At 43.3% G+C, this 15701-nt stretch overlaps 1 protein-coding gene across 1 annotated transcript in view; it reads left to right on the top strand.

Annotated features, from left to right (window-relative positions):
• dzank1 (double zinc ribbon and ankyrin repeat domains 1) overlaps positions 1 to 15592 on the top strand; it is a 17847-nt gene extending 2255 nt beyond the window's left edge. The window contains exons 3-19 of the mRNA XM_071525893.1: positions 1 to 7; positions 3040 to 3201; positions 3419 to 3501; positions 4761 to 4878; positions 5098 to 5208; positions 6393 to 6479; positions 6681 to 6800; positions 7738 to 7986; positions 9229 to 9436; positions 11064 to 11167; positions 11244 to 11363; positions 11675 to 11813; positions 12129 to 12175; positions 12992 to 13069; positions 13635 to 13762; positions 14469 to 14543; positions 15421 to 15592. The exon at positions 1 to 7 is cut by the window's left edge and continues 111 nt beyond it. Of these exons, the coding sequence (XP_071381994.1) occupies positions 1 to 7; positions 3040 to 3201; positions 3419 to 3501; positions 4761 to 4878; positions 5098 to 5208; positions 6393 to 6479; positions 6681 to 6800; positions 7738 to 7986; positions 9229 to 9436; positions 11064 to 11167; positions 11244 to 11363; positions 11675 to 11813; positions 12129 to 12175; positions 12992 to 13069; positions 13635 to 13762; positions 14469 to 14543; positions 15421 to 15592 (2008 nt within the window). The remainder of the gene's footprint in view (positions 8 to 3039; positions 3202 to 3418; positions 3502 to 4760; positions 4879 to 5097; positions 5209 to 6392; positions 6480 to 6680; positions 6801 to 7737; positions 7987 to 9228; positions 9437 to 11063; positions 11168 to 11243; positions 11364 to 11674; positions 11814 to 12128; positions 12176 to 12991; positions 13070 to 13634; positions 13763 to 14468; positions 14544 to 15420) is intronic.
• The last annotated feature ends 109 nt before the right edge of the window (positions 15593 to 15701 follow it).

Genomic DNA, 15701 nt, shown 5'->3' with positions numbered 1-15701 from the left:
CATGCAGGTAACTGATCCAGAGGAGAAAACCCAAAACTCAAAGCATCCATTTGGGAAAAACATCATTACCAATATGTTTAACATCTGGAAGATCCAGTCTGGAAAAGAGTCTCATTTAGTCAAGCAGGCACTTCTCATTTTCAGCTGTTCCACTTTATACAGGCTGATGGATCATTGGTGCCATCAAAAGAAATTAAAATGAGACATCTATGTTTCAGTTTGAGCTTTTGACAGAGTCTATTTTAAAGGAGCTACGTGTCTCATTTTTAACCATAATCATTTGTGATGCCTCAATGACTGTAAACCAATGAGAGCATGTTGGAGACAATTGTTCTCCTCTGTCTCCCTCCAGTAGTGTTGTTAGTTCTAGTGTTTCTCCACATTAAGACTACATTTCCCATCAGCCTCGTTGCCTCCTGCCCCCCCACCCTCCCCCTCCATGAAGAGGATCAACATGTTGGAAGTGATTTCTCCATCTTCCTTTCCCTCCTTCCACCATCTGCTGCCAGAAACTCTTTCAGCTTTAGCTCCGTTTGCTCTGAAGAACAGAACCTCTTCCTGTTTTGTGCCGTAAAGCGATCCAGCAGATTTCCCTCCAGATCCACCAGGTGGAGAAACAATGGAGGATGATTACTGTCATTATGCTGATGACTCTGCAGTAATGTGATGATGATTTATTTATGGTAAAATGATACACAGAGCAGTTTTAAAATAAAAGAGCTTCTTGCATTAAAAAAGAAAGTTCTTGTCCCACAACTGGGAGTTTTAATATCCTCCAGTCCTTAATATCAACCCGTCAGTTTTGTTCTTTGCAGGAGCGAGGTGAAGGCACTTCCTGGTCTGCTGGAAACTCTGCTGGTTCTTCACTACAGCTTCCAGGTCTGTTCTGTATTCTGTATTTAGCAGTAGGGCTCAGTTATACAGACATGAAAATATCATATTGCGTTTTTTTTAACTAAATAATGCAATTTATATGGACAGGAGTTTTTTCTATATCAATTATTTTTTCAACGCTTAAAAAGTTTTGGGGTAAAGAAAAATCTGCTGATGCTGAGAGTTTGCTCAGTTTGAATAGAAATTAAAGGTTTTCTCTGACATGTAACTTGATCTCTAGACCAAAGATTCTCTGCAGCAGGGAACACCTTGTTCACCACTGACACACCTTTCTCTCTGAGGAAAACAGAGAGAAAGGTGGAAATTGCAGGAATCAATTTCAGTATTTTTACAATTATTGAGTCTTTCTCTTAGTTAAACCTGCAATAAGTGATATCAGCCCTTCTAACCAATCCTGAAGCTCATGTGTGTTATGTGGAGATTTCATTGAGACATAATGATATAAACCAATATCCAGCTGTGTTGCTGTTTTCTCCTCTGTTCTAAAGCTTGTTGTCAAAACCCGGACCGACTCAAAGCTCCTCCCACTCCATTCAGCAGCTTTTCATTTTTTTAAAAACTAGCTTGTCTCCTCCCTCGCTGTTTAAAAACGGCGCTCTCCCCCTCCCATTCCTGAAAACAATTCTTGTGATGGCGGAATCAATGAAGCGAGCGAGTAAACTAACTTGTTAAACTAGTAAACTTGTTAGACTGGCCCCCTTGGGAGCATAGGGCATCAACCATGGATCACCTCACTCTCTTCTGCGCAGTGGTCTTTGCTTCCTGCCAGGTGGTCCTCATCTTATTTAGCTCATCGAGTGTGGACCGCCTCCAGTTGGTTTTTGGTCTCCCTGGCTTCCTCTTTCCTTGTGGGTTGTAGTCCAGAGCCTGTCTTGGTATGTTGGTTGATTCCTTTCTGAGTGTATGTCCGATCCCTCTCCACTTTCTACTTTTGATTTGATTGTTGATTCGCTCCTGGTTTGTCTGTTTTCACAGGTCTACATTTGTTATTTAGTTGGGCCACCATATCCTCAGTATGTATCGGAGGCAGTTGTTAATGAACACTTGCAGTTTATTGATGATTGTTTTTGTGGTTTTCCAGGTTTCACAGCCATAGAGCAGGACAGATTTTACATTTAAGTTAAAAATACAGATTTTTGTGTTGTTTGAGAGCTGGGAGGAGAGCCATACAGGTCGGAGTGTTCTGAAGGCATGTGTTGCTTTGCTGATGCGTAGCTCCACATCCTTATCGGCTCCTCCATCTGTGCTGATGTTGCTTCCCAGGTAGACAAACTCGGCCACATTTTCTAGGGGTTGCTCCGTGATAGTTATTGCTTGGTGGGATTTGGTGTTAAACTAAACTTGTTAAACTAGTAAACTCGCTACCTGCCTCTTCACTTGTCATTGTGGGACATGTGACCTTCAGCAGGAGAAAGATCTGGCAAAGAGAGTCTGGTAACCAGTGAGACTTCTCCGTAGGTAGTTTAGCTATTAGCCTTTATGCACGGTCCTTTGCAAGGTTTGTCCTTTGTGGCTTCCGTAGTCCAGCAGCTTTGCTGTGGTTTATTTACAAATGTGTTGCGGTTTCTGTCGCCCTCTAGTGGAAAATCGCTTAGTGCAGCTTTAAGTATTTATTAGAGCCAACACAGACCTGATCTGCAGCATTATAACCCAACAGTCCAAACAACCACTGAGTAACACTGGCTCCAGTACTCAGGTCTGGTCTTGGTCTTGAGTCCGGTCTCAATCTTGGACTTGCCTGGGTCTCAGCCAATGTTGGATGTCGACTTAACTTTTTCCCATCTGAAGATATAAAAAACATGTAATTTTATCGACTTGTAATCTATGTTATGTACTGTGATGATGCTCAGACTTCCATGCATTGGTTAGCTGGATGTTGAAGGATTTGGTATGGAGCTCCTCCAGACAGATCTAGATGTGTGTTGATCCTTAAGGGAAAGCTCAGCTCAGATCCTCTTCCGCTGTCAGATCTCCAGATCCTGACAGCGGATCTGCAGTCAGATCCATCCTGACCGGACAGTCTGCAGGGTTTTATCTCTCTGATTCGCTTTTCATATGTAAAAATAACAAAAAATAAGGAGTTTCTTAAAGGAAAATTTCCTTGGCATTTCTTCATGTTTTCTGTCTTGTTTGTCTTCAGAGCAGAGGATGATGGGAAATGCCTCTCACCGTGCCCCAACAGGTCCTCGCTTTCTGAACAGTCGTCTGGGCACTACGCCCCCCGGAGCCCCGCCCCCCGGAGCCCCGCCCCCCGGAGCCCCGCCCCCCGGAGCCCCGTCTGCTGCTTCTCAACTCTCTCTCACTGCGGTACACCAACCAAACAACACTATACAATACAATATAATATAATACAGTATAGTACCATAACCATAGTACTGATACTGGACACTGGCCCATACCATGGTGCTCTTACAGTGGAAAAACTCTTTGCTTGTCAGGGTTTGTTGGCTGAAATACTGGACCTGCTGTGTAATAACTCAAACCTTTCCACAGCATGTTCTTACTGTCATGTTTCCTGTCTCAGAGTGAGAGTTTCCAGTCCGGTCTGCTCAAAACCCTGAGCAGCACCCAGACCAGCCGCATCCAGCGGGACACCGACTTCCTCCGGTAGGCAGAGAGTCAATTTACAATTACAATTTCATAATTTTCCCATTTGGCAGACGCTTTTATCCAAAGCGACATACACATGAGATTTTAATACAACACAAGCAAGGATCTAGTCAGGAGAGAACAACGAGAGTAAGTGCCATGAAGCAAAGATCTGGTCCGACAGGAGGAGCTACGAGGCAGAGAGGCAGATAAAGAGGTTTTTTTTTTTTTGGTTTTTTTTTGGTTACACAGTCCATCAGGTGAGAAGATGTTCACTAAAGAGCTGGGTCTTTAGACTTTTCTTAAAGATTGAGAGGGACTCTGTGGATTGAATGGAGTTTGGTACCACAGAAGAAGAGTCTTCCTAGAGACTTAGGGCCTTGTTGTGGTGGCAGACGAGGAACCACAGAAGAAGAATCTGAATAGAGACTTAGGCCCTTGTTGTGGCTCCTTGGCAGAGCGTAGTGGGCGGAGGCAGTGTAGACCTAAATGAGGAGTTCAGGTCGGTCGGAGCCGCTTTGTAGGCGAGCATCAAGGACTTGAACTGGATGCGGGCGACTGGGAGCCAGAGGAGGAGATGAACAGCGGAGTGACATGTGCTCTGTTGGGCCGGGTGAAGACCGGACGCTCCGCCTGTTCTGGATCATCTGCAGAGGTTTGAGCTACATGGGAGCCCTGCCAGGAAGGAGCTGCAGGAGTCAAGGCTGATATTACAAGAGCCTGAACCAGGAGTTGTGCTGCAGCTAGCATAAAGGCTAACAGCTAAGCTAACTGTACCTACTGAGAAGTGTCACCGGTTACCAGTCTCACTTTGACAGATCTTTCTCCTGCTGAAGGTCACATGTCCCACAATAACAAGTGAAGAGGCAGGTAGCAAGTTTACTAGTTTAACAAGTTTACTTGCTCGCTTCATCGATTCCAACATTATGAGAAAATGTTCAGGGATGGGAGGGGGAGAGCGGCGCTTTTAACCAATGAGGGAGGAGACAAGCTAGTTTAAAAAAAATGAAAAGCTGCTGAATGGAGGGGGAGGAGCTTTGCTCAGGAGCAGAGTCTGACAACAAGCTTTAGAAAAGAGGAGAAAACAGCAACACAGCTGGATATTGGTTTATATCATTATGTCTCAATGAATCTCCACACAGCACACATGAGGTCCAGAATTGTTTAGAAGGTCTGATATCACTTAGTGCAGGTTTAAGTAACACATTAACACATTCATCTGTCTGTCTCTCTCTCTCTCTCTCTCTCTCTCTCTCTCTCTCTCTCTCTCTTCCCAGCTGTGCCCGGTGTTTACGTCATCGTCCTTCAGATCCTTTTGCTCGTTTCTGTCCTCAGTGTGGCGCTGTGGTTCCCCCGGTCCCGGGACAGAGACCGCCCCCTGCTGAGGGAGGACAGGTACTCCTGCACAATGTTGGGAAAAACTTCATTACCTTCATTACCTTCAGTGTTTCTAAAATCTAGAGGATCCAGTCTGTTTAGTCTGTTAAAGTTACTCTATCCAACTGTATTAACGCAGACTTAACAAGAGCTAGCTTTGTAAGACTAGGTGTCAGTTTTCTCATTTTGGAATAAAACTCTTCACATGAATATTAGTGTGAGTTGTATTTGCTCCAGACAGTTCAGTGTGTCCGGTGTAACAGCCTGGTTCCTGTCAACACTCCCACCTGTGTGATCTGCGAGGCTCCGACCGCCCAGCTGCAGCCTCAGGCCGCCTGCAGCCTGCAGGTACACACCGCTCCAAACCTGAAGTTTGACTGAGCTCCAAACCTGAAGTTTGACTGAGCTCCAAACCTGAAGTTTGACTGAGCTCCAAACCTGAAGTTTGACTGAGCTCCAAACCTGAGGTTTGACTGAGCTCCAAACCTGAAGTTTGACTGAGCTCCAAACCTGAAGTTTGACTGAGCTTCAAACCTGAAGTTTGACTGAGCTCCAAACCTGAAGTTTGACTGAGCTCCAAACCTGAAGTTTGACTGAGCTCCAAACCTGAAGTTTGACTGAGCTTCAAACCTCAGCCCAAAACTCAGCTCAGCCAGAGTGGCTGCAACAGACTAACTTAGCAGCCACTTCACTGGTTTACTAGCCAACCAGATGTTCAGAATAGACAGAATTACCAGACTGTTTATCAGTGTTCTCAGCATACAGATGCACTGAAGACATTTTCACTAAGTGTGTAATTGTGAATATTGTCAGTAGATTCTTCATACTGACTCTGGCTGATTCTATAACATTTTGCATTAAAAATGCATGCATGCAAGCTATAATGTTATGACTTCAGATATTTATTTGAAAACAGAAATGCTAACTGATTAATTTGTCAGTTATGTTCCAGGGATTTTAGTTTTGTGTTTGACCTCCACATGGAGACCAAGAACCAAACAGCACATGGCTTTTCCAAAAAGAATTTCATATATATTACATAAATAAGTGATTAAAATGTGATTAAATGTCACTTAATGATATTGTTGACCGTCAATAGATCCACTCTTGTCTCAGACACTTTATCACAAATATTGGGTGTATTGGCAATGAATGCTTGTCTTTTAAGTCATGTTTAAAGAAAATGATGAAAATAATTTATTAATAAGCTCATTTGTTTTTTTTATCATTAGAATATTAAAATATATATAAGAAAAGTATATGCAAGATATCTCCCATATATCTTTTCCAACAATTACAGAATTACCCAACTAGTATATTTTGCAGAATAGTGAGGTTGAAAATAATCAAATCATTGACTGTTAAATAATAAAGAATCAGTGTTTCATCTAATCAGATTCTGTAGTGTAATAAACATTTCACCATCATCTTGCAGCTTACTGGGTTAGTTTTCAAATCAGATCAGTTTTTAAGGAGGCTTGTGTGTATGTGTGTGTGTGTGTGTGTGTGTGTGTGTGTGTGTGTGTGTGCAGGACCATGTGGTGTGTGTGTCCTGTGGAAGTGGAAACCCGGCTCAGATCTCCTGCTGTGTGAGCTGTGAGAGCCGCCTGCCGCCCGCCGTGAGACTCTCACTGTTCTGTTTTTAATCTGTTCATGATCTGGCATTTTGATTGGTTGTCTTTTATTTTTATGAGCAATTGTAGTGCTGGTATATGGAGGACAGAAGTAAACGACTGAATAAATAAAAATCAATCGATTAATTCAATTAATCCAAGAATAAATGTGAAAAGATGGAGTGTAAGAGGCTGTGTGTCCTGCAGGCGGCGTGTTGGGGCCACAGCGCCCCCTCTGGCCCCGCAGCAGAACAGCTGCTCTGCTGCTGCACCTGCAAACGCATCAACCAGCCTGACGCCAGATACTGCGACTGGTGCGGCTGCAAGGTGCACACACACACACACACACACACACACACACACACACACACACACACACACACACACACACACACACACACACACACACTCAGTCCATCCATCCTTTCATCCACTCAACTCATATTTATGAATCACTTAGCAGCTGACCAGTGATTTGGTAATTAAATCCGTACAATTTTTCGTACAAGTGATATTTAACACCAAATATTGACTTAAAATCATTTGATTACAAGCTAAAGTACAAGCTCCCACCACAAAAAAAAAAAAATCCGGAGAACTGTAACTATAGAAACATCTGTAGCTAACATCCGTGCTACACTGTAGCCATGGAAACGTAAACCGCCAGGTTGCCGTTCAGCCTCTAAGCAGCGATCTAAAGTTTGTTTCTCTCTGAATAAATTAAAGTAATATTGTAAAATTGTTCAGTTAGCCGAGTGTTGGTCTGCAGTAACGTCTTTTTACCACAAGGTGGTGCTAGTTGAGCTGGTTATAAATCAACTGAATGGATTTGAATTGTTGATCAGATGTGAAACAGCAGTCTGCTGTTCAGAAATATTAGATCTCAGAATGTCTTCACTGGTCATGTAATAAACATAATAACTCATTTAAGATCAAAATATCCATCGATTCTCTGCTGAGTTGTTCAGCTTCAAACTCCATTAATACTCCTTCCAGGTTTTCACCTTTAAAAACATATAGAGTGTATTCTGTATGTAGGCAGACATTAGTTACCTATTTCTTTCCCCAGCATGATGATGTGATGATGATGTGATGATGATGTGGTGATGATGTGATGATGTGATGATGAGGTGATGATGATGTGATGATGATGTGATGATGATGTGATGATGTGATGATGATGTGATGATGAGGTGATGATGATGAGGTGATGATGAGGTGATGATGATGTGATGATGATGAGGTGGTGTGCTTCTGTCTCCAGCCTGGCCATGCAGTCAGTCATGTGATGTGTTGGCGGTGCGGAGCGACCAGTCATCCCTACGCCGTCTACTGCACTGCCTGCAGCGTCTTTCTGGAAGCTCCGGCCCGACCCGCATCCTGCACCGGGCCTGCAGGGGGCGCTGCGGACCGGACCGGGCCTGCAGGGGGCGCTGCGGACCGGACCGGGCCTGCAGGGGGCGCTCCGGACCGGACCGGGCCTGCAGGGGGCGCTGTGGAGCCGGGCAGCAGGGTGAACAGGCTCTAGTTACTCACACACACATTACACATTAGAGATTTACTCAGCTGCAAAATTAAATACAGGCCAATGATGATCCATAATATTACTAATTCTAATACTACTACTACTAAAACTACTACTGGTACTACTACTACTAGTAGTAGTGCTACTACTACTACTGCTGCTGCTGCTACTACTACAACTATTACTGTTACCACTAATACCACTGCTAATACAACTACTGCTATTATTACTAGTGCTATTATTTGCACCACGACTGGTACTACTACCACTACTCTCTACTGAAAGGTATTTTCTGTGAATTAGTAAATAGCCTGCCACTTCTTTGTTTTGTATTTCATTTTCTTACTTTTTGTGTTTTATCTGCTTTTAATGATTAGTTTTAATTAGCTACTTGCTAGATTATTTCCCCTTGCTACATCTGAATCTACTTTTGAGTGTCCTGCACACTTCACTATAGCAATTTGAGATGGTAGCATCATGGCCGTCAATATATCCTTAACTAATTCAGAATGTTGAATAGGTATTCCAGCAGTTGTTACGAAGCCTCGATTTTCCCAGATTTTACTAAAATCATGTGCAACTGAAAATGCATATTTTGAATCTGTGTAGATTGTTACTGCTTTATTTTAAGCAAGAATACGAGATCTCGTTAGCGCTATCGATTCAGCCTCTTGTGCTGATGATACTGGTAATTTATATGCTTCTACACAACAATGCTGTTCGTGACGCCAAATTGTAATTGGGTGTTTCCCAGGGATGATATTCTGCTCAGACAAGATGAATCTGACCACAGACTAGCTTCTTCCATGCAGGTTTAATACGAGCTCGGTTCAAGTCATTGTTACAGACAAGCAATAGCAATGAAATGACAAAGAAAGGAGTGGTGTGAGGCCACTTATATAGACCCGAGTAAACAACATCTGTTTCCACTCTTAGTTCCCGAGTCTATATATTAATCTTACATGTCAATCTTACATGTCAAAACACATATGGATCATATAAGCAATCCCCAGGTAAGAGAGTTTACCATAACAATGTCCCAGACTTTCTGGTGCCTTACCACATATCAGAAAGCTCCTGTCCAAACATAGATACATGCATGCATGAATGTAAAAACATAATATCACTACTTTTCCTGCCACTGGTTGTCGGATTGAAGCCAGTTCATCTAACCTCTACCACCTGCTTCTTATCCTGACAATAGTAATGAGAATCATACTGTATGACCAGGTTTCACACCGGCCTTCCCATGATGCCACCTGGCAGGCCGCCCCCTCCTGTGGCCCCTCCCCCAGCGCGGCGTTAGCCCCGCCCACAGCTGACGGGCAGACGCAGACCGTCGGACTGTTCTACCCTTCCGGCACCGAGCTGCAGAGGAGAGAGAGGAGAGAGACGAGAGAGAGCCGGCCGCTGCTGACTGCTGTCAGCCCAGGAAGAGGTACTGAGAAGTACTACTGCAGCACTGACACAAGACATAATCCTAGACTGTAGTAAAAATAAATGCTTTCAGTTTTCTTATAAAGCAAGTTAGTGTTGGGGATATTCCACTTTTTGGGTGCAGAGCAACTGAAAGCAGCTTCACCTGCTTTAGAGCTTCCCAGGGAACAGAGGAAAGACTCTGATGACCTGAGGGCTCGTTGTGGTTCATAACAGGCAAACATGTCTCTGATGAGCGCTTTATAAACAATAACACTTTAAAATCTATTCTAAAATTTAGCAGGACAGGAGTGATGTGATGAATTTTCTTTGTCCTGGTTAAAACTGGTGCAGCAGCATGTTGAACCAGCTGCAGTCTTCCTGTGGTCTTCTTGGGGAGACCAGTGAGGAGACCAGCAGTAATCTAGTCTGCTGCTGATGAAGGCATGCAGCATCTGTTTGTGATAGGAAACCTCTTATTCTGTAAATATTTTTCAGTTGACAGAACGCAGACTTTGTAACGTAATTAACACGACTCCGTTCAGTTCAGAGTCTCTATGACACCAAGACTTCTTACCAGGTCTTTACTGTTTAATGTCAGAGAATTTAAGTAGTCTGCTATGTTTTGTCTATCGGCCTTTGTACCCATAATTATTATTTCAGTTTTATCTGATTTTAATTGTAAAAAGTTTTGAGACATCCATATATTAATATCTGCAACACGTGTTGTGATTGTACAGGACTTGGATCAACAGGATGAAGGGAGATATAGAGTTGTGTATCGTCTGCATAACTGTGGTAGAGAATGTTGTGTTTCCGTATCACATGTCCTAGTGGTAGTGGATATATAAATTAAATAAAAGTGGCCCAAGGATGGAGCTCTGTGGAACACCACAGATAATATCAACTCTCCCGGACACAAAGAAATCTCTGTCCTGCAAGTAGGTTGTAAACCAGCTGAGAGTCAGGTCCCGACACGCCAACCCAGTCTTCCAGTCTGCCTAAAAGAATGCTGTGATCGATGTGTCGAATGCTGCGCTGAGGTCCAAAAGTACGAGAATGGATATTTTGTTTGAGCCCGTGTTTATTCTGAGGTCATTAATAACTTTTATGCGTGCAGTTTCAGTACTGTGATGGGGAATAAAGCCGGACTGGAAAATGTCTAACAGGTTGTACTACGACTACGACTACTAGTATTACTGCTTCTGCCATGACTGTGATGTACGGTGGCCTGGAAGTGCAAAGCACAACCACATTTCATTTAGTGTCCTTGGCCTTAGTATCATGTTCACGCCACCATGAAAGTTCTGTAGCTGGGGCTTTGGGGCCAACAAATCACAAAAGAAATGAACAAATGAACAGTTAAAGCAGCTAAAGTTTGGTAAAACAGAGAGGGTCGGTCAGGCTCTCTCCCTCCTGATCGGTCAGGAAAGAAGACCTGCAGCCATGTTGGTTCATCCTGATGTTATTCCTCTGCTGCTGGACTCAGCTGAGCCAGGCACAGAGACGACATGGAGACTTTGAGGATGACATTTGAACTGAGAGAGAATTACTCTTTTTTAAATGTCAAGAGAAATTCTAATTTTCCAAATAATATTTAATAATCATAATGATGTTTAGACTGAAGTGGAGCCTGTGTCGCCCCTCAGGTTACTGGAGGAAGCAGCTGGATCATGTGTGCGCTCACCTGAGGAGCTACGCCCAGAACCACGCCCCCTTCAGGGCACTGCTGGGAGAGCCGCGCCTGGGCCGGGTAAAACACCGCGCCGACCCGAGAGCGCCGCGCCCGCCGCGGCTCCGACCTCATGATGTTCCTCCTGTTTCCACAGATGGTTTCAGCCGTGATCCAGGAGGACAAACACGAAGTCAGTCTGACGGTCAGCTTCGTGTCGGCCGGACGGGAGAAAACACAGGTCCGCCTGTCCGCTCCTCCTCATCCAAACCTGTCAGTCAGTTTATCAACATGCAGCATGGAGCCAGCAGGATCTCTGTTGCAGCCTGATGCAGACTCTGCATCTTTCAGAATTAATATTTCCTATTTGTTATGTTTTTATCTATATCCTATTTATTGCTGCTGAAATAGCACAATTTTCCCTTGAGCACCAATCAGGTTCATCTCATTTTTTATGCTGCTCTAGTCCAGATTTGACTATAAAATATCAAAACTGCTCTAGTCCACCCTGCAGCTTTAAGTCTTAGCATCTTAGCTATCCTGAGCTAAAAGGGCATGTGGAAGCTAACAGCTGGTGTTTGTTCCCAGGAGAGCGGTGAAGGTGGAGGTGGAGCCGGCGGTGGAGCAGGTGGTCAAGGCGGTGGTGGAGCAGGTGGTGCCCAGCCGGCCGGCCGGGCCGGCGGCCTCAGCAGCGTTACAGAGCGATCTGTGAACAGCGGCAGTCTGGGTAAGAACCACAGTGAGACGGGTTTAGACTCTCATACTGAAGCTGGCAGGAGCTGATAGTTTGTACCGATATTCAGTATCTTCAGTATCAATCAACCTGCATCAGATCCATCAGATCAGACTGGAGCAGATCAGTTTAATAAAATGACGATATCAGACCAGATATCAGTCAAACCCCAGTAAGAACAATCTGCTAATCAATCAGTCAATCAATCAATCACCTGCCTGTCTTATTGACGTTAATTCCCTCCCAGCTTCAGTGAACGTCCCGTACCTCCTGCTGTCTCTCAGGTTTCTGTTTTATTTTGTGTGACAGGAAGTGAGCGGTCCGAACGCAGGAAACCCTCCACACCCAAACCTGCCGTGAGTAATGTTATCTACAGATAAAAACACACAAAGAAGAAAGAAGGGAAAGAAGGTGGTAAAGTGTGATATATATTTTTTTTAAAAAGTCCTATCAACTAAAAAAATAAACTAATCAAAATGGCAAAATGGCAGGAGATAAAATAGAATTAAAATGAATGGGACACTTCCAAATTTTGATATTGGAATTTTCGAGTAAGAATTTGACACATTCATACATATAAGGTATATAAGGTTATCTATTATTAATCTAATAATTAGTCTGGCTGGGGGTTAAAGTCTATGGGGACAAAAGGGAAAGTGTTGTTTTGCCTGATCTGTTTTGTTATATATGAAAACACCTCAATAAAAATATAGTTTAAAAAAAAAAAAAGAATCGGGACTCGAGTCACATGACTTGGACTCGAGTCACAGCTTTAATTGCTTGAGACTTGACTTGATGCATGAAGAGAAGACTTGAGACTTGACTTGGTTCAAAACCTGACTGCTCCACATTAAACCAGAGGGTGGCGCTGTTTCAACATTATCTTTCTGCAGCTGTTAATGTTCATGGTGGTTTTCTGCTGAATCTTCCATCCTGCTCAGTAAATCTCTGCTTACTGTCGCCAAAATCCTCTGAGTCGAGTTATTTTGGTGGTTTACAGAGTTTTAGACGTCTTCATATACAATATCAACGACCTCAGATTCTTTTTAAAGACAGTAAGGAACCTAATCCTGTAGTTGGACCTTCTGGATCTTGTTGGTTTCCAAAATGGAAATGTCCTGTTTTGTTTCTGGTTCTCTTCCTGTTTGTCACTGAAGCCTTTTCCTGTCCAGCCGACAGACAGCCAGCTGCTGACGGAGCTGGGTCCGGGCCGAGGCCGGGTCCGCCTGGTGCAGCAGCTCCTGGACCAGGTACCCGCTGGGTTTGTTTCACCCTGCTGTGAGTGCCAGATGGGTGGGGTTTAGCTCATCAGTCGGGTCACAGAACTGTGGACTAAACTGACTTTCACTTCCTTCCTGTGACTGCTGAAACTTGACTGTTGTGTTGTCCAATGCAGCAAACCCCACCCACCTGGACGCCCAGGCAGATGAAAACAAACGCTAACGACTATTGATTATTATAGATGAAACTTTATTGATCCCTGTTGGGAAATCGGGTCGTTACAGCAGCAAATAGCAACAGGATGTGAAATAGGAGATCAATAAGAACAGAGCAGATGGGGAACTGAACATGATGCAACCAACAAGACAACATGTAGACAAATATAAGAAAACATATATATTAACATATTAAGTCAGAAAATATGTAAATATGAAAACAAATGAATTCACAGTATATTACAGAATGTGCAAAGTGCGTCATATTCACTAACAATTATTATATTATCATTGGAGTTAAGCTGAACTTTAAATTTATTTCAATACCGCTGACTGATGTTGTGATTTTAAAACCTGTTCCGCTCCTCCCGGCCTGCAGGGGGCGGACCCGTCGTGCCGGGGCAGCGATGGCCGCCCCGCCCTGCTGGTTGCCGTGGTGAACGGTCACCATGACGTCCTTCCTGTTCTGGTGCAGCGAGGCGCCGACGTCAACCAGCAGTCTGGACCGTAAGTCTGCAAAACAGCTGCTGCTGAGGAGCCGCTGAGCAAGGCACTGAGCACCGCCTGAAGGTTCATCAAGTTAAAGCTTTGAGTAACAAAGTTTTTTATAACGGGCAATTTAATTTATAGGCCAGAAATTGGGATTCAAAAGCAAAATACCATGTTAGACGTCACAGAGAAAATAACCGCTGCCTCTTGATATGGAATTTGCAGAAGTTCATATAGCGATTTAACTTTTTTTTTTTCAATTAATTGTGCAGCGTATAAAACTACTCTTAAATATTCCCAGTACTAATATTATGACTACTACTACTAGTGAGAACAGTAACGATAATAATGTGATACTGCAGCAGAACAGAAAGTTCGCTGTATCTACTGCCAGTTTGGCCTCTTCTGCTCCTCTGCTGTGGGGTTCCACAGGGTTCGATCCTCAGACCTCTTCTGTTTTCCTTGTATTTTCTTCCATTTGGCCGTATTCTCAGCTGCTAAGATAAGATAAGATAAGATAAGATAAGATAAGATAAGACTTTATTAATCCCCGTGGGGAGATTCAGGATTGGTTGGATCTCTTATCATTTCTTTGCAGACGATACACAGTTGTATTTATCTGTGAAGCCGGGCGATCCAAGTAGTCCGGTCTCTCTCGGAGACGGTTTGTCTCTGTGAAGGACCGGATGTCTCTTCATGTTTTCCTCCTGTCCGTCTCTCCCAGGATGAACAACTCTGCTCTGCATGAAGCTGCAGCGCTGGGCAGAGAAGGTCTGCAGAGCGCCCAGGTGCTGCTGGGGTGAATACACACCAACACACACACTTTAGAACCTGCTATTATATACATACACTTTAGAACCTGCTATTATGTACATACACACTTTATAACCTGCTATTATGTACATACACACTTTATAACCTGCTATTATATACATACACTTTAGAACCTGCTATTATATACATACACTTTAGAACCTGCTATTATGTACATACACACTTTATAACCTGTTATTATATACATACACACTTTAGAACCTGTTATTATATACATACATACACACTTTAGAACCTGTTATTATATACACACACACTTTATAACCTATTATTATATACATACACTTTATAACCTATTATATACATACACTTTATAACCTGTTATTATATACATACACACTTTAGAACCTGCTATTATATACATACACACTTTAGAACCTGTTATTATATACATACACACTTTATAACCTGTTATTATATACATACACACTTTAGAACCTGCTATTATATACATACACACTTTAGAACCTGTTATTATATACATACACACTTTATAACCTGTTATTATATACATACACACTTTAGAACCTGTTATTATATACATACACACTTTATAACCTATTATATACATACACTTTATAACCTGTTATTATACACCATATTACATACATATACACTTTAACCTGTTATATACACTACACTTTCTACACCGTGCAAAGGAGGGAACAGCTTGTATCTTCCTTCTTTCCCGGCTGACCTGAACGCAGCACGTTCTCACCTGCTGATGTCATCAACACATCATCACACCTCACCTGCTGATGTCATCAACACATCATCACACCTCACCTGCTGATGTCATCAACACATCATCACACCTCACCTGCTGACTTCCTGTGTTTCAGCTGCGGCTCCAGCCTGCGGAGGAAGAACGGCGGCGGCCAGACGGCGTTCGACCTCGCCGTGAGCTCCGGCTGCGCCGCCATGGTCTCTCTGCTGGCGGCCCGGAGTGGGCGGGGCTTACTGGACAAACTGGGCAAACTGGACAAACCCAAACTCAACCTGGACGTTTTCTGACGCCGGACGAACTCGACCTTCATGTTTTATTTGAAGCCTTGTGGCAACTGATGATGCAGTAAATGTTGGATAATGTAAGAACTCATCAAATTGTGATAAAATGCCCAAA

The sequence above is a fragment of the Centroberyx affinis genome, unplaced genomic scaffold (assembly GCF_046629955.1).
Source record: "Centroberyx affinis isolate AG114_WGS23_722 - 3 ecotype Tasmania unplaced genomic scaffold, CSIRO-AGI_Caff_v1 ptg001352l_1, whole genome shotgun sequence".
NCBI lineage: Eukaryota > Metazoa > Chordata > Actinopteri > Beryciformes > Berycidae > Centroberyx > Centroberyx affinis.
Note: the sequence above shows the minus strand (reverse complement) of the source record. Positions and strands in the feature narration are given on the sequence as shown.